This window comes from Chelon labrosus, assembly GCF_963514085.1.
Source record: "Chelon labrosus genome assembly, chromosome: 12".
Classification (NCBI taxonomy): domain Eukaryota; kingdom Metazoa; phylum Chordata; class Actinopteri; order Mugiliformes; family Mugilidae; genus Chelon; species Chelon labrosus.
Genome location: NC_140345.1, coordinates 2,003,509 through 2,028,173, shown reverse-complemented (window position 1 = coordinate 2,028,173; position 24,665 = coordinate 2,003,509). Strand labels below are relative to the sequence as shown.

The following is a 24,665-nucleotide window of genomic DNA, read 5'->3' as shown; positions in this document are numbered from 1 at the left end:
GGCTTTTTCTGTCCCTGAGACAATTTTCTACAGACATGAAACAGTTCAGTCTTTAAACTGTAGCAATTGGCCACATTTACTTTTTTCTAAATTGAGAAACAAGAACAGGCATCTAAATGCTGATGCAAGCAGCTGCTGAGCATTACAACTGTACAGTCCAGCCTTCAGAGCTGCATTTCTGCGCTTATAAATCAATTTGCTTTCAGTCAGCAGTGTCAACACAATTTTAAAAACCTTAAATGCACACATATTGCACACACACACATATGTATATATATATATAATTAATGCATGTACTTCAGTAGATGTCATAGTTAATGTGTGCAACTGATTAAGTCATTACTGGAAACACTTTGAAGGAATTTTTTTTTTTTTATTTAGTTTTGCAGTCCTCCTTTATAAACATGTAACGGAGAATGGCAATTATAAAACACAACCAATAAAAAGTCACATCTGCTTAAAACTACTGTGTAATATTGAACTCTATCAACAGATTTTGCTGTGACTTTCATATAAACTGTAAAAACAAAAACACTTTAAAATGGTAGTTGCGTAACATTGCGTAACGTTATTGAAACCTTTTTTCTGAAAAGGAGCGGAATTCCTTGTCAAAACCTTATATGTAACTCGTAAAAAACCATCAGCAGGAATCAACAGAGCAGCACAGCTGCGTTGGCAGTGGAGTGTGGGGTCAGATTAACTCCTTGGGCTCGCTGAATTTGCGTTTCTTCTTAGACACAGAGGTGGATGGCATTTCCTGACTGCTGGGGATGTCATACTGAAAAACCTGAAAACAGCAGAGAAAACATCCAGTTGACAGTCAGTACACACACCACAGTGTTTCAAATGTCTGCTGACAGACAGCATCCCACACTAACAAACCAAAGTGATCAGCACTGACTCATCTCTGTAACAAACAGGTTCCTACGCATTTTCCACTTCACAATTCAGCCTGAATATGCTGAACATATTTTTTATATAAACAAGTACAGCTGTTTTATCATCTAAATCAAATGGTGTTCTTTTTTTCCAGACTGAGTTATGAGTCATATGTGGGCGTTTATCCACTGACAGTCAATCTTTTTACACATGAACACAGATGATTTGGACCTCAAAATGATCAAGACATTTTTTACAGATATTACAGACTTGTTAGCAGCTCTGTAAAACTTTATAGCTTATAACTCTGTATTATAAGCGTATATTTAAATGAGGTCAATCCAGAGTTGACACATGCTGTAATGAGTTTACCGTATTTTTCTTCGTAGTTTTCATCGTCTTCTTGTTGGTCTTCACAGTCATGTTTGTCTGCTGCCAACACACAAAGACCATTTTTAAAAACCATAGAAGCCTTTAAAAAAATGCATTTTCTACACAAATATGCATTCCTAAAATAAGGAAATGGTGACATAAGTAGTTTCATAATATTTACATTAATGATTTCACATTCAAACAGCCCTAGTGAAGGTTAGTCGAACATTATACAGTTTACACTCATAGTGTCATTGTGAAAGTATTAGTGTGAAGTGGATGTAAATTGTCTAGCTATAAAAGTAAAGAGTTTAAGGAGACAACTGGTGGCTATTGAGTTTTAAGTGGTTGACTGACCGTAGGGGACCTGATGATCTTTCCACTCCTGGTCCTCTTCAGACCCACCTCCATGTCAGAGGTTCTCCTCACCAGAGTGTCCATCTGACAAGGGACAGATGGTCTGTAATGTCAGCAACCATTAAGGGCACGCGAAGTGGCACTTTGCTCAGTGTTTACCCAGAGCCTGCAGCCATTCTTCATTTTTAAACTGCTGAGAGGCCCTTCATTTTTTGTCTCAACTACGACCAATTAGTGATGCGTGTGTTGGAAGATATTTCGTTAAAACTATGACAAAAACATTGTCTTCACTTTTCAAATATGTGCTCCCAACAGTAATTTAAAAAAGGGACCCTAATAGTCTGTTTTATGTATGTCTGCATGCAAAATAGATGATAATAATTGTACGTCAACTTCATAACAAAACCAGTTATTTTCTTTTTTGTACCTCCATACCTTTTTTTCCACGTTTTCTTCATTCCATCAAGCAATAAAGGTATCTACTAGGATTAGTACATTTTAATGTGCATGTCGTGCCTGCAGCAGCTTTAAGTTATTTGATGAGTTGCACACTCACAGTGTATTTGGGTGGATGTATTCTCTGTCACACATACCTCTGTGGCTTGACAAGTCTGGACCTTGTCAGGACAGCTCATCTGGATCTCTTGAATTCATGAAAAATACATGAATAAATATTGAATATCCACATTAACATACTAATTTCAACATTAAAAAACCCAAGAGAAGACGTCAGCTAACACAGCTTATGATTTTTTAAGGACCCGGTAATACTACATTCAACAATTTACTCAAAGACTGCCATGTCCACCAGTTTGGACGGAAAAACATTTAAACATTTTCAAATTTCTAACACTGTTAAGACGTTCTAGCACACAAACAAGGCCAGACTGAACCCTGGAGAAGTCATAATGTATTATTTACCGGTGTTATCCGGGTCCGTGCTCTCGTTGTCAGCCTCCTCCACGTCTTTGGGTGCACAACTCTAAAGGTTAAAGTATGTTATCAGTGACGGGTAAATGTCAACACTTTGACCACAACAAAATGCTTCTGATGGTACACACTGACTCACAAGTCCGACCTGTGACCTCAACTGCAACGTTCAGGACTATCCAAATTCATACATTGATCTTGAAGGTGATCAATGCATAGCAATGTGATCTTAAAGATGCTTATGTAGCACTCCTACAAAAAGGCCTGATGTACATGTGATGTTGAATTTTGTAATAAATTGATTTACTGTGGTTAAGTATTTTTAGGCACTTTTGTGTGAATAAATGCTGATGTGTTATATAGTAAGTCCAAAGCAGCTGTGAATAAATGAGATTAGAAATGACCTGATGATCACTTTGCCCTGCTGACTGAGCTGTTTATACACTGACCTGCATCTCAACTCCGTCCTCCTCCATCTGTACAAACCACTTCTCTGTCACGTCAACACTCTCCTCCACCTGTAGAAAGGAAGTTGCCCATATAAGAACCTTTAATGACAATAACAAAATCTTCACAGACTCCCTTTCATTCACCTCCTCGAGTCTGTGTCTCTCTGTGGCCATGTCCAACTTCACGGTGTGAAAGGGGGTGTCGACCTCACCCATGGTCAGTTTCACTGGCTCCTGCTCAAATTCAATGCCAATACTGTCAGCCTCCCTAAAACCTGGAGGCTGGTAGTTCTGAGGAGTGACTGAAAATAAGAGAGACAGACAGCAGCAAAGAGTGAAACACGGACAAACAAAACTGAACATAGGCTGACCCTGTACATACAGATATTCAACTTTGATGTTATTAAATGAAACGGACAAAATAAATACTTGTCACCCGACTGTAGTAACACACAGTGGGGTCTTTTTAATGCTGTGGGTACTGTCTTCTATTGAGAAGACTTCTCTAACCCACTCTAGGGAAGTACTGCGATAATTCGTTAGGATGTAAATTGAGGCAGATTAACTAAAAAAAAAAGGAAAATTACAACAAATGTTTTTTGGGGGGGTTCAACAGTGAACAACAGCAGTCTCAAAGACACCCTAACAGACAAACAGACAGAAATTGCTGCTTAAAGGTGGCTGGTATATCAGTAGCTTTGCCAAAAACAGACAATACATCTGAAATATGAAATATGTTGGAAAAGCGGCAAATAGGTTGATAAAATAAGAAATGTATCTCAAAATATTGGGTATAAAATCAGTAACACCACTGTTATATTCAACATGTTTAAAGCTTTGCCTAAACTATGCTGTACTGGCAGAAACTAAGATTTTACTGCGTGTCTTACCATCATCATAGTACGCCAGCTTCATGGAGAGGCAGAAATCCTCTGGCAGAGGACCCAGGCTCTGCATCAGAGTGTAGAGCTTCCTAATCAGCAGGATGCTGGCTTTCTTTGTGGTTCCACATGGCATTGTTGACACCTTGTTGTTGGTGGTGCTGATGAGGAACAAAAGAATAAGGGAAAAACGGTCAGGGCATTGTGATTATGTTCATAATGGTAAAATATATTAAAGTTCTGAGGTGAAACAGCTACTATTGATATGGGTTGCCATCTTTAAAAAAACCACTATGAGGTTTACAACTTGTGAATTGAAGGTGTTACCAAAATTAATCCAGGCACTGATTGAATAACAACTTTAGCAAAATTCTAGTTACTTCCTCATATGTGAGCTTAAGCCAACTGTAAAAGATGAAAACATCCCACCTTTCCAAATCCATTTGTGCCCCTTTTGCAGTACAGTACTTGATCTTAAACTGGTAAACCTCAGTCACTTTCTGAAAGCAAAGACAAGAGAGATGCTGTCTGTCAGATACACAACATTCATGGTGTAATTTGACTAGACATATGCACAATATGTTAGCACTGTCAACAATAACAAGAAGACAATCTGAGGTTTACTTTACCTGAGGATTCTCTGGGTCAGTATGAATCTAAAAAAACAAGACAAATGGACACAAATCAGCACCATCAATGATTTGGGGTTTCTTAGGGCCCTATAGAGAAGAATAAAACTCAAGGAGAGAGTAGAGTTACAGTTTCTCATTTGTACAACCTTATCTCTTTGCTTCTGTCAGTGTTCCAAGCAGACTTCTCGCCCTCATATGTTTATCTCTTTACAAACATTCAATAGTCAAGACCACACATAAGAAGTCAAGAGCGGGAGAATACTTACAGACATAATAACTGTCCGCAGCTGGTGGAAAAAAAATAACAATCACTATGACGTGAAGAAAAATGGGAACAACAACATTCTCTGCTCCTTATGTTAATTTATTTTGTCTAACTCATAACAACTGAACAAGGTGTACATATTTTCTGAACGAGGGTAAAGGTTGGATGTGGCTTACATATTTCTTCTGGATGGCCTCAAAGCAGCCCTGCATCCTGGAAGAATTTAAAAACAATGAATTAACACTGACACATATTCTCCAACATGTTACCATGTGTAGTGATTACAGTACTTACACCAGTAAGTCCTGAGAATCATCGCATATAAAGCCAAGTGCTCTGGCATTTTAATCTGTGTATGTGTGGGGTTTGTCGGGTTACACAAATTTAACTTCTAAAAATACTTAAGTACTTAAGTGTGTATCTAAGTTACCTGTAAATAACTTGTTTGCAGAATCAGAAAGGTTTAATATTCACTAATTTAACAATAAAATCAAGCTGATTGAAGTAATTTTGAAAACAAGTATTTCTGAACAGTCTTCCATCTGTCCTCTCCATCAGCATAACATAACATATTGGTTACATATTGTATCATCATCAGATTCTACATGTACGCTTTAGTCAGATGTATGTATCTATGACAGATGGATGTTTATCTCGTTTCTCCTGCTGTTCTCTTCTCTTTTTTCTGTCTGTACCCGGCTGGCCTTAGGCAGATGGGTCCCTCCATATGAGCTGGGTTCTGCTCAAGGTTTCTTCCTGTTAAAAGGGAGTTTTTTGTTGCCACCATCGCCTCCAGGCTTGCTCTGGGGGTTTCAGGTTGGGTTTCAGACTGGATGTTGTAAAGCGTTTTGAGACAATTTGTAATGTTATTGATGCTATATAAATTAAATAGAATTTATATTTTTTCAGTAGTGAATCACAAAAATAAAACTTATTTGATCACCTTTGTTTTGCAAGTACATGTCAAAAGTATTGTGATATTTGACTTAGGGCACAATCAGACTGTTGCTTCATTTGCCCTGATCAATAGGCCAGGTTAACAGGTGTCAAGCGGTTATTTACCATTGAACAATCGTCATGGCACCAGGACAGCTGCGCTCCTCCTTAAGGACCATGACTTGTAGATCTGTGACAGAAAAACAAAAAGGGGTATAAGTATATTCTTTAAAATCATTCCCAAATGGTAAATAGCATTGGAAAGCCACTGTGATGTGCAGACAATTGAGTTTAACATGTAATCTAACCTTCCACATATTTGGTCCCGTAGGCTCTCCCTGGGAAAATACCCCTTAGGTATGTGATGCCAGAGACAGCGATGGCCAAAAGCTTCTTTACAACCACCAAGGACTGCTGCTCTGTGAGAACCTGATTCGGCGCCAGCTGAGTTTCCTAAATGAGTGAAAGGAATTATTCAGACTGAGTGCTTCTTTACTTTCAGTTGACGCAAATTGTCATATTATTAAATATATTTTGTGAAAACATGGCTGTTCTTTTCATCTTAGAAAGCTATATTGTCTCTGACTTTCAAATCTAACATGAATAATATCAGAATAATAACAACTTTTTTTTCTTTAAATATTATGATCTTCTTGTGAGCCTTGTGACTCTATAGATGTCCGTGGAAACCGATTGTTAACCAAATATGCAAGTGTAAATATGAATATATAATAATCAATGGCTGTATTTTGTTTTTAAATTCTGAATTTGAAGAGTACTTACAGCTATGAAAACAATGCAGGGGAGTTGGGGTAGAAAGTAGCATGACATGAAATTACTAAACAGAATAAGTCCCCCACAATTTTAGTGCAGAGTCAAATGTATTCAATCAAACTACAATCAAGATAGAAAATACATATATACAGACCGTATGTGCCGTAATATATATAACTGTATACGTTTGTGTTTTCCTTGTCCCTAAGCAGCTATGTGTATGCAGTATCAAAAAAAAGAAAAGAAAAAAAAAAAAGAGAAAAGAAAAGAAAAAAAGGTGAATTAGCATTAGCCATTCAGGTTGGCATAACTTTACCTGGGAGGTTCGAACTTGTTGAGCACATGCCATTGCTTTGGTGAAAAAGCATACAATGAAAAGCTGCAAAGAGCAGAGAAATTACATCAGTAGATTTTTGTATGTTTAGATTACGCTAAACTGCCTCTAGCTAGTTAAACTTTTAGCTACTCATCTGTAAACTTGAGCAGCCACTCCAGTAATAAGCAGCCGCAAGCCTCACTCTAAGTCTGATGATAATCGTGTACTTACATAGTAACAATAAAAGTATAATTTACTAAGCCAAAACAGTACAATCATTTTGAAACTTGAAAGCTAACCTTTGGATGATAACACCACCGTTGCCTCTAAAATGTTTGATTGACGGGCAGCAACAGGGTCACAGTAAGAGGCCTATCACAGAGCAGGGAGACAAAGCACAGGGATAGGGGCAAAAAATAATAATTATAACCCGACAGCCAAGCGTCTCATTAAACCGGTATGTCTGTGTTTATTTATCAGGGTAACACAACATGTTTAAGCTTAAAACCAACACGTACCATGATTATACAGCTATATTTTGAGTAGATGATTTATGTTGATGCAGTGCGGCCCCCGCAACGCCCCCAGTCCTTATTCTGTAAAACCATTGGGCGATTAGCTGTCAATCACAGAGAACTGCGCCGTTAACGGAACTCTATTGGCTACATGCAGGGCAATACTGCTCTACTATTGGTTATTGTATATGCCAATCACAGGTAGAAACCCGCCACCGCCAATGGTGATGTCACATCTCGTTACGCCATTTTTGTTGGGGAGCAGTCGTGTTCAGAAAAGCAGGATTAGGTTCAGTACAGGTACACAAAACGGTACCTTTTATAATAATCTCGTTGTGTTGTCTGGTAAACGGGACACCTGCTTGTCCATCACACTCACACAATGTCGTCAGAAAACCTGGACTCGGACACTCAAGTGGACTACGAGGACGAAAAACAGGTGGGTTTCTGACTGCTGTCTTGATGTTGTTAGCTAACCGACGAGCATATTAGCTAGAAGTGGCTAACAGCAGCTAGTACAAGTGAAGTGTTTGCAATATGCTCAGCGCTGCACCAAGACAGAGTAGGACTCCTGGAAGACACGTACGGCAATAATAAACTGTTCGGTGGGTTGATAATGGTTTAAGTTGGAGCTGTCAAACCTTACAGAGCACCTTGTCTGTGTGTCACTTTGTTTTGTCCCTTGCCTTGTGTCATTGGCTGGCGAGTCCACCGCAGCTCGGGCCTCATTGGTCTGCACTGGGGGGGTCTCGAAACGTGCCATGGAGGGCCTGCAATATCTAAATAAAGACACAAGTGGGTGATTTCACTCACTTGGTCTCGTAAAGGCAGATGCACTAAAATCTAATGGAGCACTGTCTCGGCCCAGGGTGTCACATTGTTTCTAGATTCTTGATTTTCTTGTCATGACAGTGGCAACCAACTGTAATATACTTCGGCATTTTCCATTATACCACAACCACAATGTGCACAACACTTAGATCAAGGATTTATGAAACATCTGTTTGTATCAGTGGACTAGACTTCTTTGGTTTTCTTAGAGATTCTTCAGTTCGAAATTTACAGGTGAGTATCTGGTCACACCCTGACCTTAATCACGTGAGTTTGAGGTGGGGACCATGCAGGTAGCCTAATAAAAACCTAAACTCCCCTACAGCCATTTAAAAGTGGAAAAAAAACAACAACAAAAAACGTGGATGAATAATGACATTTTTTCAAGAAAACTCAGTTGCCTTTGTTTCAGTTTTGTTTAAAGTAATTGTTTTTCTTTTGATAATTAAATAGTTCACAATACTAGAAACTCAATGACACTTTGCAAGGATAAATATGGATATGTTTCCTGGGCTTTACTAGAAGCTGATATGTGCATGTTAAGAGTTGAAATTTCTTTTAACTTGTCAATTAACCTTCCACATATGCTTTTAACTACCATGTTAGTTTCTATGTATAATATTGGATGCCTGTATGTACATATACCTCCAGTCATAAAGTTGCAGTGGATGGAGATAGTGTGCAGTGCATTTTAACACTGTACAGCCACACTCAAATCACAAATCACTGCTACAGAAACCTCAAAAAAAGTATCTCAAACTCAGTGACCTAGAATTATAGCATAATTATATTTTCAGTTCTTGGCAAATGATTGTCCATGCATTAAATGACTCATGAATATTTGTGTATAACATTATACCTTTACTATTTTTGTCTTAATTGTGTTGCATAACAGAGGTTTGGATTTGACTATTTCACTCATCATCAATGATACTGTCCTGGGACAAGCAGATAATGCATATCAATTAAGTCAAATAGTTTTTAAACAAACTTTGAAAGCTAAATGAAGAGAATTTAATTGTTTTGCACTTAACTGTTTGAAATCATTATAGCGGGTGCACAAAGAATGTGTTGTTGGATTCTGCAGTTCCCCTGCATTGGAAACAAATATAGTAGCTCATAAATTTCTCGTCGTGGGCCCAAGTGAATCAGCACACCACATGTCCCCCTCCTCCTCCCTCTGAGGGAATCTGTTCACCAACTTCTGTGTCCTGAGTCACATTTTATCCCTGCCCCAGCAAGCTTTACAGGCCAAGTGCCCTATCTTATCCGCACTGTGGAAGTAGGTTCTGCTCTAGGTATATGAGCATACTGTAAATGGCCGTTTGAGTTTGTCTGCTGTGAACTAGTTCCTAAAATTGTTTTAACTTGACTCACAATGTACACAAGGTGGAAGCCCAGATTAGTGGACTTAATGTCGACCTGACAGGGACTTGAATGATGGGTATATGACCAGTTTGCCTAGTATTAGTCAGTGGCAGTAGCACAAATACTCCATTGTCTAAATTCCCACCTCAGGCTTTTGTAACCTCCACCTGCTGTTACAAATACTTGACAGTACTGTCAGGCTTTGGTTTCTTGACCTCAACATAACCAATAATCTATTCATCTGAAATGAAGTTGTACATCATTGCGTCTATTTTATGGCCACCAAAGCCTGAAAAAAAAAAACAACCTGTTAACTGTCCATACTAACCAAAAGTAACACAAAGTCATGACTTGTCCTCTAAAAAGAATAATTAACAACACTGTCCTACTAGATTTGCTGTTTGTCTAGACCTGAGTCATTCTTCATTCTTCGAAGATTAGTTTGATTAACAGATTCACGCATGATATTCTTCTGCCAGTTCTTATTAACTTCATTTCCAAACAGGCCTTTGACTGTTGTTTCTAAAAATCCTTTCTTTTTTTATGTCCATGTTTGTACCTATCTTCTTCAGTTGTCTCCTCTTCGGTGCGATGGTGATACGAGAGATATTATAACAGGAGAACATGCACACTGTGACTCATGTTATCATGAAGTATCTTCAGTTCCCACTAGTCATCGTCATACTTTATAACCCATTTCACAGTAGAGGTTTGCAGGAACAGTTTTAGCAGGACGTTTGGATTGAAGTGGCCCTGTGCGCCACAGCAGATTTTACTGCATTAACTGTGGTGTTTTTGTACAAGCTGAAGAATTTTTGGAATTGTGAGGTGGCCATTAATGATTGCCTGTCACACAAACAGCTGTTTCAGTTGAGCTTAAACTTCCTGAAGCCGACTGACACTTTGAGGAGTTTCATGTCTTCTGAAAAACAGAAGTGTTTATATCCATTTGTTCTTGTCGCCACAGGACTCCCAGGAGAAGAATGCAAACCCGGTGAAGGCAGAGGAGGCCAAGCTGAAGGCCAAATATCCAGGACTAGGCCAGAAGCCTGGCGGCTCAGATTTCTTGATGAAGAGACTACAGAAAGGGGTAGGTTACCATGATTTTTCAGTGATACGATCAGAGGCAGAGTTGTATCTTGTGAAGCAGAGCAGGTGTCTAATGTAGATTTACTATGATAAGTGAAGATTCAATGCATTACAGTCAATGGAAAGTTAACTTGTTTGAAAAACAGCTACTCTGTCCCAAAAAAAGGCATTTAAAAAAAATCCAGTCTTTTACAAGTCCAGTTGCTTTTTTGGATATACCATGACCTGGATGACTGAGAACCTTCACAGACATACAGCTACTGTGTCCTGCAGTCATTGTCTTATTTTCTGCCAATTATAAGAAAACATTTTAGTTGCCTAAAACTGAACTGATGAAGGTCATTCACAACTAAAGAGCAAGGATTTGATTCTAGAGCTACCATGTTGTTGTCCTTTCATCAATGCTACAATGCTAAATCTATTGAAGCAAAGGGAAAAATAATATCTTCACCACCCAAACCTTAGTTGAATGCAGTCCAGCTAGATTGGCAGCATTTGAAATGCAATTATTAATTGATTATTTTAATTAAAGGTACTACAGTAATTATTAGTATTTTGAGCAGGAGAAGAGAACACCCAAAGGCAACTATTTCTCTCCGCTTAAGTTGCACTGCTGCTCTCTCCACCTACACATACTTCTATACACTACGGACAACTCCGCTTCCAGAAGTTGTTGAAAGTCACTTTGGGAAATGTGGGAAATCACTGGCTAGAAATGGGCAAGGCAGGATGAAGTAAAAGCCAAAAAACAGAAATTGCGGTACTTCATTAAAATATAATTAAGACCATTAGAGAGTAATGATAACCAATGAAGCTTCATCTTAAAAAGGCTCTGTAAGAATATAATTTGACTAAAGAGCAGAGCACGGTCCTTTACTGAGGGTGACTACTGTCCATAAACGTTATTGTGTACCTATTTGTCTGAGTCGTGCTGTTGTGTCAGTGCAGAAGTTGTTGTTTCTCTCTGATAGGAGAGAGGCCACAGTTAAGCATTGAATTGCTGGGAAATACAAGAGAAGAACACATTTTTCACAACTGTATTGATAACATTAAATTCATTCAACAGCAAATGACAAAGATGGGGCCATGTTTTTAACAGTGCACACAATTCGAGCATTGTTCATTTTGTTCGAACAAACTGTTCTGTTAACGCTGTGTTTATATCTCTTCCTAAAATTAGGTGTGTCACCTGATGTTTACCACATATAAGCCAGTATGCACAGAAATAATGTATTTATTCAACTCACTGAGGATGATTGATGCATGATGGTGTTTGCATGGTTATTAGGTGCTCATATTTTTGTACTGTGTAGATTATCAAAACCTTTACACCACCTCTATCAATCTGTATGATCCAATTGAGGTGGTTACATGAGATTGGCTTGGCTGTTATTGATCTATTATTCAGATTATTAGCTGGTGTCCATGTAAATGCTGCTAATGGTTGCTATTACACAGTAGCACATGTTTGGGGTGTATAAATTAGTGGTGTTCCACACTAGAAATACACTATAGGCTTAACAGAAACTGTGAAAGCATCATGTTAGTTCTAGCACAATGAGGTGTTAATTTGTTACACTGAGATAGCATTTGCAGGATTCTCCACAGGGTCAGTATGCAAGGTTTAGCAATTGCAGCGTTCAGTAACTCTTTTAGTGTACAAAATGCATGTCAGTGTTTCATTAGGACTTGTGTTGTCATTGTTAAAAACCACAGTGTGTTTCTAGTCATTTTTAATTAGTATGTAGCATGTCTCTGACCTGGAAGCACTCTTATCTCTCTTCTCATAAAGCAAAAGTATTTTGACTCGGGCGACTACAACATGGCCAAGGCCAAGATGAAGAACAAGCAGCTTCCTGTGGCAGGACCTGACAAGAACCTGGTGACTGGCGACCACATCCCCACGCCGCAGGATTTACCCCAGAGGAAGTCCTCCTTGGTGACCAGCAAGCTAGCTGGCTAGCCTTCATCATTACAGAAGCACCCGCAAACCCCCTGGGACTCCCAGCAAACGTCCCTCCTTCACCTCACCTGTGTCCCCAATATGCCCCACCCCACCCCCACCCCCTCTTCCATTTCCATCCCCAGGCACACCACTGGCTTTAACATATCGGGCAGAGTTGTATAAGTTAAAACTCCATTTGCTTGTATGTGGGTGGGCCGGGGTGGGAGGGATGGAGGTTTAGGCGGCCCACAAGGTCGCAGCCTTCTCTGCCTTCCCACCATGCACAGCTCTGCCCCCTCTGCGCACTCTGCTCTACCGCCTCCCTTATATCTTGGTTTTCAGTGTTCCAAGATGCATTACACTAGATGTGTGTCATCGGGCAAGGGTTGGATGGGGTGAGTTAATGCACTTTGTATTCTGTATAGTATGTTTTGTTCTTTTTTTTTCCATCGTGAATGACACCAAAATTCTGTGTAAGGGAGTTGAACCATGGTTGCATCGTCTTCTTTGATCTTCACTTTCCCTTTCTATACTAGCTTCAGTGGAAGACATTGGATCATGTATGTGAATAATTGCTTGCATACCAAATCTATGAGGGACAGTTGACTAGTCAAAGAGGGACTTAGCATTCACTGACACACTAATGGGAAGTGAATGGAGTGTTCCTTGCATCTCACCTTACTACCACTTTTTTGTCAAATACAACCTGAGGTAAACTTCTGCAGCTCAGCCAAACGGGGATTTGAAACACAGTTTTTTCACTCTGCTAGTGTTGCTTTAATTTCTTACTCCCTTTGCGCCTGTTCTCTCTAAATATGCTGCATGATTGTAACAAAAACAAAGAAATTTAACATGTAACAGGGGTGGAGCATCTGCTTAGTGATAAGAAGCATCAAAACAAAACACATGAATCCCTTCCACAGTGACACTTCCTTCCTTCCTTTTTTCCTTCCTTTGCTTTTTGCTGTCCTGACAATCCATGTACACACGCCCCTGCTTGCAGCCCAGGGCAAGAGCCAGCTGAGTATATCCTTGTATTATTTTTTTTAAAGGCTGGGAACCCTGCCAGTCTCTGAGCTCAGTCTTAGTTTGGTTGCTGTTCAGTTGCATCAAGACGTGTGTTTACTATGAGCCTAAAAGATTTGTTGGGGGGATAGAAGCACCCCGTATAGAGTATATGCTTCTTTAAATAATACTCAAACAAGCACGTAATTCGTGATAAGCTTAGCGCTTTGAGGACCAGACCAGCTAGCATGCCTGAGAGAAGTGGTAGTGCTAAATCAACTCACTTGGGATTACAACCTGGGATTTTTGGCTTGGCATTTCTCTAACAACAAAGCCAAATTCCACACTGCAGATATCAGGCCCAGACTGTGGACACACTTGTCTTTTCAATGTTAGTGTGTGCATTTAGTCTTCTGGCTTAGAATTAAAATGTGATGAGCAGACTGCAACCTACTCTGCTCTGATTGAATATATGAAGAGTGATGTGACCATCCATGTATGAAAGCCATCTTTGAAACACAGATTCAGTCAAATCTCAATCTGATCACAAAAGTTCTTTGAAAAGACAAAGGAAACCACAGTTGTAGCCTTCGTAGTAGGCAATAGAACTTGCAGTACAATTTTTGTAGACATTTGGGACCGACCAAAAGAATGACATTGACTTCTGATTTTGTGTAGGAGATTGTTTTCTCCATGTTTTAACACTTTCAGAATATAGATCACGGTCAGACATAGTGGTTATCCTAATATGTTTCTCGCTTTCACAGTAATTCACATTATGAAACAATAAATTTAGAGAATAGATTTTACTGCTTTACTTCCCTCAAAACCTTAGCCAGGGCGTAGACATATATCTACGACCAGCGCCTTGTAGAAAAAAAGTTTGTTCTTTCCACACTGACACATTACACAGACTGATCTTTGATCTCAGGGGTGTCAGAGGGTAAACAGCATGCAACCTGATAAGAGCAGCTCCTGTGAGCATTATCGCAGGCTAAAGCGGGACGCTGCCGGTCTGTGAGAGCACTCACTCCAACACTTGGCAAAGCAGAGAGAGATTTTATAACACATGGTTAGGTGGAAAAGTGTGAGTACTTTCTCTGCACACAAGTCCTACCTGTTTCCATAGTTCAACCTGTGAAGCAGGTCAGCGGAGTGATCACCAAATCTCCAGACTTTGAATGTGTGCCCTTCACACATTCAAGAATCTGAACTGAATGCTGGCACTCGCTGAGAATCTGTGTATATTTACTGCTTCAGGGAACCTTCACAAACGCACACTCCACCACGTAGGCTAGATGATAGGGTGCATGCACCATCAAATTCTCAACCTCACTTGTTTGTCATTGAGACTTTAAAATGTGTCAAATTTGCAGTGGGTGAACAAGAACTGACCTGTACGTATGTGCTTGTTATGGTGTTGTATGAATGCACTACTTTTCTCTGTTCCAGCTATTGTAAATAGAATTCAACAGGAAATGATTTTTGTTGTTTCCCACCTGCTTTTCACTCTTTCATAGCCTGAGCCATTTCTAATTCAATGGTTCCTTTCTCTCTTCAGTTTAACACTACTTCTGCTGTATCTAAGTGTATTGCAGAGGCTATGTGAATCTGTATCATATGAAAATATGTGTAAATGCTGCTGATTCAAAGACAAATCTAAGAGATGTTACCCTGTAAAGAACACCTGTCCTCTTAATTCTAACAGTCTGACTTTTTTCTCCCTAAATCTCTCAGTTTCAGAGTCCTATAGCTCCTGTGGCAAAGTCTGTTTGGTTCAGACTGTGTTGCGCCTCAGTACAAATTCTAAAACTACATTTGTTCTGACCAGAAGTTATAGGGTAAACTCTGGAATGTTTTATGTCATTTTTAACTGACAATAACAAACGATTTAGCATTATACTCTGTTCAAAAGCCTCCATTTTCCTGCTTTAAAAAGTCGATATTGCTAAAAGAAATGGGTGAATATGTTACAACATGTTCTACAAAACAATAATGGACAGGGGTTCTTGAATGCTACTTGACATTTGGCTTTGCACGGAGCAGTTCAACAAGAGGAAATAGCAGGGTATGTTTCAACCCAACACACAGGGTGTCTCTTGTTCAGCTATGATAAATACGTGCCAGAATGTATAAAGAAGTGACAGACTGGGTGCTCTGAAGTACTTTTGTGCTGCTTTTACCTTATCTGTTTTCTTGTTTTGCAAGTAAATGTTTTGTTGTTGGGTTTTTTTTTTTTCTTGTGTTCTCTTACTGCATAATTAGTATATTTCATCCTGGCCCAAGATAACTGCAGGGAAATCAGAGGCACCCTTGCTTCCAAGAAAAACTAAAGGGTTTACATGATAAAGAGGATGACTGGAGAACACAGAAATGACTTTGGAAAGTACTGGGGTACTTGGAATGTTTCAGTTGTGTGGAAGTAGGTGACCGGATTTTTGTCAGTATTTGAAATAAACTTTTACATTAATAAGAATTCATTGTGATTTCTTGTTGATGTCAGTCAGCTACATGCTGAGAGTTCCTGTGTACTCTGAATGAAGTTGGAATACCAGAATATTCTGGTTAAACGCAGAAATGAGTACGAGCTTCTTCTGGCCACTAGGTGGAAGCACAATCATTTATTTGGAAAAAGATAGTTACAGAAGATTCTGGCTATTTCAAACAAAACCCAGCAAAAATTTTATTTGTAATGAGGATAACTACTGATTAAGATTTTTTACAGGCAGGAATGGATTGAACAATATTGTTCTTAAACTTTAGATAATATGTCAGTTTAGCCTCATGTAATACCAATAAATGGATATGTGACAATGCAGGACAGGAAAGTTGTAAATGTACTCCCAATAATCTACAGGATTTTTCTTTTCTTAGTGTAAGATCACTTGAGTAGTGAGATCAAAATATTATATCAAAGGACTTTACTCATGTCGTCATAACGTCCGTGTAAAAATACTTTTTCATAATAGAAAATTCAAGGGGCAATAATAATTATATTAATTATGATGTTATGTAAAATAAGTAAATTAAGTTACTTATTTTACATAACATTTTGTCATAACATTACTGTACATAACGTCATTAAAGACATTGTTAGCACAATACTATCATTGTTAAAATATTTCCGTCGATCTGTGTTTTTTTTGATGTCATGGAAAAATACAACAGGAACCTATCAATCAGCATCAGTATCTCTCTGCTAATTCTATTTATTTTCAATTTAAATGTCAACACTAATTTGAGTCGTAGGGATTTTTCTTATATTTTATGTCTTTTTTTTCTAAATTTTAAAAACAAACCCCAAAAACACAGCACACTGATTAGACACGCCCCACCCCCCATTGACGTAACGGTGGAGGAGGACAAAAGGCGGCCGTAATAGGGTTGAGTGCTTCACTTCCTTCATCTGGACTGCCACCATGTACAAAGAGTGAACGTTAGGGAAAGGGCTAGCTTTTTTTTTTTTATACAGGCTAGCACTAAACCTTTACCAACAGATTTTTTTAATTTGAAACAAGACTAAGCATTATTCTCAACCCTGTAATTCAAAATGAATATTATCCAGAAGCAGAAGCGTGCCGCCATCCTGAGCTGTTTAATTCTTCCTCAAAATGGAGTCGCGGACTACGGATCTAGAGATTCCCCTCAGCAGCTCGCCATGGGCGCCTCTATGGATTCTCACAATGGCAATGTCGTGTCCAGCGATGCGCCAAAACGGCCGAAGAACCTGTTAATGTCTACAGTTAACGGGTATGCGACAAAAAGCCTCCGAGAGGAAAGCGAGGAGATCGAGGACGGCTCTTTGCCGTGTACCCCGGAATTGCAGTTGGATAGCGACGCCGACGTCTCCAGTTGTCCGGCAGGGGACGAAGTGTTGGACAGTGACACGAGGCAAATCATTAGCCATTTACTTAGAGACTATGTCGGACTTTCTAAACCACGGTGGAATGAGAGCAAAGCACTATCAACGATGAAAAGAGTTGTGGAGGACGTTTTGGAAAAGCACAGATACGCGTACAATGGTAGGTAGCGACCCGTGAGTGGGGATTTTCCACAATGACAACTCGTAGCATTTGCTTGGTTCAGCTACTAGTAGCATTTGACACAGCTAATTCATCATTCAACAGACTCCATGTTTGGAGCCCGTCTTTTGGCCAGTAGGAGACATTTTACTCTGATATACAAGGAAACGATACCCAAGTTAAATTCAACTCGGCAGTAATCTACTTATAAGTAATTTCAGTGGAAGTAAGTTGTAAAATGAGCTGATGGCATACAGCCATGTAATACTGAATGCACAGGTTTCTGACAAAGACTTTCCTTTTATAGGTATGATCAACAAATTGTCATTGGATGACAAAGGGGATGATATGACATTTGTCAGCGCAGTAGCCGGGAGCCTCTTTGCAGATGGGACGACCAACTGGGGACGAATCGCCAGCCTGTTAGCCTTCGGGGCTGTGGTGTGTCAGTACCTGAAGGAGAGAGGCAGGCTGAACTGTGTGGAGCTTGTGAGCCAGGAGATTTCCACGTACTTGCTCTCTGATCAACGAGATTGGCTGGTCAAAAACAACTCTTGGGTGAGTTATGACTTATGTTTGACTGACAGGATGTGGCAAGAATGTTGCGTAACCATTGTGCAACAAAGCCATTTGTTCTGTCCACATACCTTTTTCAACCCTGTACTTTACGCCCAGTTCTTAATCTTAACTTTTGTCATTCATTGTTTCTAGGATGGCTTTGCAGAGTTCTTTCGAGTAGCAGACCCTGAGTCAACAGTCAGGAACACACTCATGGCCTTTGCTGGATTTGCTGGTATTGGGGCAACACTCGCCCTCCTGATCAGGTGAATTTGTTGGACACTCAAAGAAAATGTGCATCTCTTTTTAACAACCCGTTTCTTGGGTTTGGATTAAAGAAGATTGAAAGGATGGCTTCTACCAGTAGCTCATTTTCTCTTTATCATGGGCCCCCCTCCTGCAAAATGAGAAATGGACTTCATCCTCAGAAATCAGCATTTTATTTAATTTGTTAAAAGTTTATTTTTCTAACTGTGTAATTTGTAATTAAATTTGCTATGGGAAATCAGTTGAACTAGTGGTATTTACTCACTGCTTTATAATATCACAATTTTCTGGTGGTAATGGTTTGTAAGGAAGCCCCAGGCCAAAGCAAGAAAGGAAATGTGTATTTTTTGCATGTGATGCAGCCATGAAGCCCATTTCCATACAGCCCATTCATAACCCTGTTTAAATGGACGTCGCAATCAAGTGAGGGGCAGAGCGGGTGGATTTGCATTAGTGTAGCTGTGTTTCTGCATGATGCTGGATCTGCACTAGGGGACTTTGCTCAAGAACCACATGCGGGACTTTTGTACAAGATTCCAGAAAGTTTTACTCTGTTGGAAAAATGACACGGACTATGAGATGTACAGAACACAAAAGTTGTGGACGGACTTATTTTCTCGGAGACAAAACAGACAATGATAACAGAGTAAGATATATAAGCTTTGTACAGGAAAAATAAAAAGACAGTAATTGAATTCCCATTTCAATCTTTTGATGCCGTCTTTCTGTTGAGGGAACCTTCTTGCAAGTGTAGAAGAGGGGATACATCTACACTTATATTGTGCTTTGCACTAATCTAAGATTTTAACACCTCTGCACATTTTAGTCTTTGATGTCACACACCACAACCCCAAAACAGGGCATTGACTGCTGGTTCCTAGAAATTTGATGAGCCTGTGGCAGCGCCTCTATCACTGAGTGCTCAGCTGCTTCCGTAGTTTTGCAAGCTGCAGCACGTAAAATGTTGATCTGCAAAAAGCTGGTGCACAGCAGCTCAATCCACCAGCACTTGCTAGACTGTTAAACTAGGGTGAAACTGTTCATAACATCCTCGCAGTAGCATAACACTCTCTACTTCCTGGGTTAACAAGTGTTTCAGTTACCTAGAAAATGATGCCTTAATCCACTACATGTGTTTGATTGGGTATTTCGGTGTATAAGTAATCTGTCTTGGGTATTCTGTTTTCAATGTGCTGTAGTACAGAGCTTCCACAATTTTGTCTTTTTACCTACATACATTTTATGTATAATTCAAAAAGAGTCCACTAGGTTATATTTCCACCATGTTAAACTTCATCTTGTTGCTGGTAGTACAATGTCACATCATCGTCCATTAAAACCTAAAATCATTATGTAAACCATATCAAGCCCAGAGCAGGGAAATCCTTGGTGATGTGTGGCTTCGCCCTTGTTTGTTCAGAGCCTCCTGTTGTCTCGGGTTACAGAAAAAACACAACACTCATCCAGGTCTTAAGAGGAAATGCAGTAGAGCCTCTCCATGGTGATGATCCACAGCAGACCTCCCATAGCCCTCTCCTGCGTCTAATGATGTTAGCCACCGCCTTGGTTATCCCCTGTGCAGATCATTGTGAAGAACAGGCTGTTACACTATGGGGAACGGAGGCTGAGGCAATTTCATAGAGCAGTTTGCACCAGTCACAAGTGGATTAGAGTTTCAGAAAACAGGTCATGTCTTGAGGCTGAATATGCAAAGCACACAACGTGTTCAGGCATCCTGTAGAAATACATTAATTATGTGTGTGAATATGTACAGTATTTACAGTATGAATGCTGAAAAAGATGTCTTATGTTATAAATTATCCAACAATGGACGGTATGTTAAGACATGCAAATGGCACTAGGATGGTTTGATGGCAAAATAAGCTAGTAAAATTCAAGAAACCAACATGCATATTGACAGAGAATTGAGTCTAAATTATCCTTCTAGAGTGTCTTTCTTTAAATATACCTTCAAACTGAAAATGAAACAATTCTCATAGGGTTGAGACACAGTGAAGACATTCTCATTGTGGTTGCCCATACTGGTTAGGTTAGTTTAACAATGGGGGAAGGTGTTGCAAACGTTTATTGAGAAACCTACACGTCTCTTATTAGAACTTGTTCGTTTTAATTTACTGCTCCTTTCGTTGCATTTTCCAGCAGCATGAATATTCGTTGTAGCTGAACAAACGTGTCTTATGTAATGTTGCAGCTTCTGCAGCTATAAATTGGAAATCTTTGAGAAACACATCAGCAGGTGAAGACATTCCTTTCATGGGATAGTTTAAGGAGTGGTCAAAACTATGTGTGCTCATATTTAACAATCAGGTACTGCCCAAAAATAAAATTTTGCAACTGTTACAACTGAGAACTAAGATCTACGGTGGCAAAGCATTCTGAAATGTTAGTTTATTTGAGTTCAAGCGGAAACCAGTTCTCAGTATTTCATGGGAATGTGGTTCTTCAGGTGACTCCTATAAGGAAGTCCGTCTTGACACACGTGAGAAACTGCGGAAAACTTCACAAAAGAGTTGGGTATTAGTTTCATGACTTAATAAACTAATTACATCAAACTGAATTGCTCAAATGTTTCTTCTGTAGAAAAACTTCCGATCTAAACGGGCCTTTTGCAGTTTTGTAATTTGATCTTTGAGGAACAGCCTCTCAGACGGTCAGGGTATTGGTTGTAAGCCTCTTCACTTCCCCGTAGCAACAGCCCGCCCCCGACTTTAAAAAAAGCAACAGTTCTGGGAAGTCAGCTGACGCACAAGTTAATCTATAACAAAAGTGCTCAGCTGCAGTTACTTGGTGAGACGCCTCGAATACTTAGAATCCTGAACCTGATATTCAAAGATAGGCTGTAAGTTTTCGCACTTTGCAGTGACACTCTGTGAAAGGGAAGCAGAATATGTCAAGTTAAAAAGTACATGTTGTATAGACAAACATCACAAGAGAGCTTCAGAAGGAGTCTTTAATTAAATCTTACCCTGAAGTTTATACTCTATTTTAAAGTAGAGAACATGTTCTGCTCAAATGCGTTTGAGTAGAACATATTTAATATGTTTTAGAGCACTGGTACAAATAAGCATTTAGATGATCTGTGTTTAGTTTTTTCCCTTCCATTTCCTTTTATCTCTTAGTTTGAGTAGTTGGGCCCCAAGCGAAAGTCTTTATCTCTGCTTACACCAACATCTCAATTCATTGGAATTAGAAACCAATATCTCCAGTGTGCAAAATGCTGTTCAGCTGCCATGTCCATAATAGTTTATGCAAAAAGCAGAAATGTGCATATACAGTCAGATAAAAAAAAAAAAAAAAAAACAGCACTTGGTTCCTTGTTATGGCTGCTGTTTTGAATTGCACACAAGCTGTCCACTCATTCCAGCAGTTAACTATAAATGGAAGTATTCTCCTGTTAAATCTTATTTGGAATCAAGACAGACACACCTGCTCCTAGTGGTAGTGTCGTTTGTAGCTCCAAAGCAGCACCTGAAGCCTCAACAGCTTATAGACTGATGGCTCATTAGAAGGTGGAAGTGATTAATTCCTAAACTGATTAGATGTGCCTTACGTGGACATCTTCTTGTACACTTTAAAGTATGTAAACCTGTTTGCTTGCTCTGAAATAAAAATGTGCTTATAGACAGCTGATGCTTTAACATGTCTGTAAATATGAAACTGCAATCAGCAACTATTGGCAGTGCAGTAAAATGATATGTATCTCTTAGAGAAATTCCTTGTTGAAGCTTTGGGATTAAAAACTGCTTGCTAGTTATGTTTTGCAGAATTTAACCAAATTCCATGTCCTTGTCTTTTGCACCATCACATAAACCTTTTGCTGTTTTTGTCCTGACAACATAATCTAGGAGTTTGGCTCTAACGTTGCTCCTCTGCAGTTGAACAATCCATTGTCATGGGATGCAGAGAGCAAAAATAGCTTTAAAAACAAGTTTAAAAATAATTCCAGAACAGAGGTCAAACGGATCCCATTCGCCCGCGGCTCAGTCTGATCTCTTGAACAGTAAGCTCATCTTGGTAAGGTGATACTCGCCACTGATCTTATTCAGTACACTGGGTGATGTGTCATGTTCTTTTCCAAGTTGAGTCATCCCATCTTTATACTTTGACGATCATAGTTCAGTATATCCATGTTGGCAGTTGTGACATGTGGCCCGATAATATCATTTCTTATAGCCTGGCCTGATCTTTGTCCAGTCTGTTTGAACTATGCAGCTACATTTTCTTAAACTCGCTTTAATAGTTTTACTTTGATGGTCATTCTTGTAGTGTACCGACACAACGTTTCACTTTTACACCTGTATCTCTGTAACCTTGGCATGCATGGTTTGTGTAGTTAAAAATAGCCTGCTTCTATCATGGCCAGTATGTAAATACATGCAAAGCACAAGAAAATAATGTTTCAAATTCAGACAATGAGCAGTTTCTAAGACTCAAGGTATTCCAGAACTACAAACATCGTGTTGCCCTTGTATCCAAGAATTTTGTGCACAGGGGTTCGTTTGTGTGTTTATTATTAAAAACTCTGAGCGCCACATATGTATTATAGCACTAGCCACACCATTTTAATGCAAATTTCTGCAGCTGCAGCTAATGATTAGGGTTATTCCGGTCAAGTTTTTATCCCCTCCAATCCCATTCATTTGAGTATCGATCAATCCAAATTATTATGCAATAGATTCATAAAGGCTTTTCTGATATTGCTTGTGTTTTATTAGATCTTGTGTAAACAAATAGATGCTGTCAAAGTAAATACAGTACCACCTTAACCCAAACTCCTGTTGTAACGTACTGGTAGAGGTGTGGCTGACATTCATTGTTGGAGAGTAGCTCGTACCTCGGCTCCAACAGATGGCGAAAACCTGTACCTGTACTCTACTACAGAAATGTGCTGGTCATCCAACACCATAAACTCCGGAACCCTCTCTGTAATATTCTTCGCCTTGACGCTGTCTCCAGGAAACTCTTCTCTTCCTATAAATGCAGCGTTAAGTGTTTGTTGTTGTTTTGGTGCAGCTTTTCCGTTACTGTACACCATATTTTCCGTTGCAAATCAAGTTGATAGAATTAAATAATAATCTCCTCCACCTCGCCAAACATCCACATTGCACAATTTACAAACTGATGTCAGACTGGCTTCATTTTCCAGAGTAAAGGTCCTCGATACAGTAGACCTGTTTAGTCATGTGATTCTACTTCTTCTGGGATTTTTGGCAGCTTTGACCTTTGATATTTGCCAACAGTTATTAAAACGGAAGAAGAAACAGAGGTGATTTTGGTGCTACAGGGATGTGGTTTTAATTTATGGCTGACAAAAAAACAAGTAACTACCAGGGGTTGTACCAACTCGTGGATTTTACTGCTGTGCCATGACGTTTTAAACAGGAAGTTGACTGGTTGCCGATCACCTGACAGTAACAACACGAACGCCTCCGAGAAGACAGATGAAGAGCCCAGTGGGTCATTCCAGCAAACATTCATCAAGTGTGTGAAAATACTTCACTAAAGATGAAGCCCATACTACCGTGACATGCAGAATATGTTAAGTAAGTACTGAAATACAAGTGTACTACTGCAATAATAACTCATCTGCAAAGGCATCCACTGTCCCTAGCGGAGGAATGCTCTAAATCCCTGTGTTAACAGATAAGGAGGCTGCAAATCAATAATTTGCTGGTGAATTTCATTGTTTAATGTTATTAGACAATACATGGAAAGTGATTCAGAGATATGTCATTGATAAACTCATGTCTTTATGTTCAGTTCTGTTACGTTCTATAAGTTGACATTGTTGCTGTGGTTCAACCCATAGTAACTACAAAAGATGAAGTCCCACCATTTTAAAAACACCTGCATCGGCCCGATGCCAATCTCCCGATATGGTCCTGATTGGGGTATCCCTACTGATGACCGTTACCATTGTTTTCTTGTTTCTTGAGGATTTGCATCATAAAGCATTAAACCAGAGTTTAAAATGTTTTCTAAAGTGCTAATGTAACAGATCCTCACAATGGAGATGATGGAACTACAGTATGGTTGAAATTGTTCGCTTAGACATGATGTATACAATTTCTGTTTGATGGATTTTGTGTCACTAATCAACTGGCTGACTATCCAGTTAATCAAAGCAGCTTTTAGAAAGTAGGACTTTGCAAACTTCCCAAACACTTTTCCACTGTGCAATATAGCAGTGGTTCAAACCTTATTATTCACAAATTTTGTTATTATTGTTTGTTAGGCTCTGTGTTTGGGAGAG

At 39.3% G+C, this 24,665-nt stretch overlaps 4 protein-coding genes across 4 annotated transcripts in view; 3 read left to right on the top strand and 1 right to left on the bottom strand.

Moving 5' to 3' along the window:
- Window positions 1–474: 474 nt before the first annotated feature.
- On the bottom strand, window positions 475–6,824 carry hormad1 (HORMA domain containing 1; the record flags this gene model as incomplete). The annotated part of the gene is made up of 15 exons (XM_084557804.1): window positions 475–787; window positions 1,252–1,311; window positions 1,609–1,692; window positions 2,202–2,251; window positions 2,530–2,590; window positions 2,988–3,056; window positions 3,132–3,289; window positions 3,878–4,029; window positions 4,298–4,481; window positions 4,560–4,587; window positions 4,767–4,787; window positions 4,942–4,978; window positions 5,828–5,891; window positions 6,010–6,154; window positions 6,792–6,824. 15 exons carry the CDS (start codon window positions 6,822–6,824, stop codon window positions 692–694), a joined length of 1,242 nt encoding a protein of 413 aa, XP_084413930.1. The 3' UTR covers window positions 475–691.
- Window positions 6,825–7,574: 750 nt separating this feature from the next.
- Window positions 7,575–16,414, top strand: ensab (endosulfine alpha b). The gene is made up of 3 exons (XM_084556126.1): window positions 7,575–7,745; window positions 10,473–10,595; window positions 12,387–16,414. The coding sequence occupies exons 1-3, from the start codon at window positions 7,689–7,691 to the stop codon at window positions 12,555–12,557; spliced, it is 351 nt and encodes a 116-aa protein (XP_084412252.1). The 5' UTR covers window positions 7,575–7,688; the 3' UTR covers window positions 12,558–16,414.
- Window positions 16,415–16,928: 514 nt separating this feature from the next.
- On the top strand, window positions 16,929–18,632 carry mcl1b (MCL1 apoptosis regulator, BCL2 family member b). The gene is made up of 3 exons (XM_084557593.1): window positions 16,929–17,566; window positions 17,874–18,124; window positions 18,278–18,632. Exons 1-3 carry the CDS (start codon window positions 17,095–17,097, stop codon window positions 18,392–18,394), a joined length of 840 nt encoding a protein of 279 aa, XP_084413719.1. The 5' UTR covers window positions 16,929–17,094; the 3' UTR covers window positions 18,395–18,632.
- A 5,309-nt stretch (window positions 18,633–23,941) lies between these two features.
- Window positions 23,942–24,665, top strand: part of tmod4 (tropomodulin 4 (muscle)) — a 67,816-nt gene continuing 67,092 nt past the window's right edge. The window contains exon 1 of the mRNA XM_084557442.1: window positions 23,942–23,955. The gene's annotated coding sequence lies outside the window, so the exon portion shown is untranslated. The remainder of the gene's footprint in view (window positions 23,956–24,665) is intronic.

Bases quoted from the DNA above. Each gene is read 5' to 3' on its own strand.
- ensab (XM_084556126.1), top strand. From the start codon at position 7,689: ATGTCGTCAGAAAACCTGGACTCGGACACTCAAGTGGACTACGAGGAC. The intron at 7,746-10,472 runs GTGGGTTTCTGA...TTGTCGCCACAG, and splicing joins ACTACGAGGACGAAAAACAG to GACTCCCAGGAGAAGAATGC. The intron at 10,596-12,386 runs GTAGGTTACCAT...CTTCTCATAAAG, and splicing joins TGAAGAGACTACAGAAAGGG to CAAAAGTATTTTGACTCGGG.
- mcl1b (XM_084557593.1), top strand. From the start codon at position 17,095: ATGAATATTATCCAGAAGCAGAAGCGTGCCGCCATCCTGAGCTGTTTA. The intron at 17,567-17,873 runs GTAGGTAGCGAC...TTCCTTTTATAG, and splicing joins GCACAGATACGCGTACAATG to GTATGATCAACAAATTGTCA. The intron at 18,125-18,277 runs GTGAGTTATGAC...CATTGTTTCTAG, and splicing joins TGGTCAAAAACAACTCTTGG to GATGGCTTTGCAGAGTTCTT.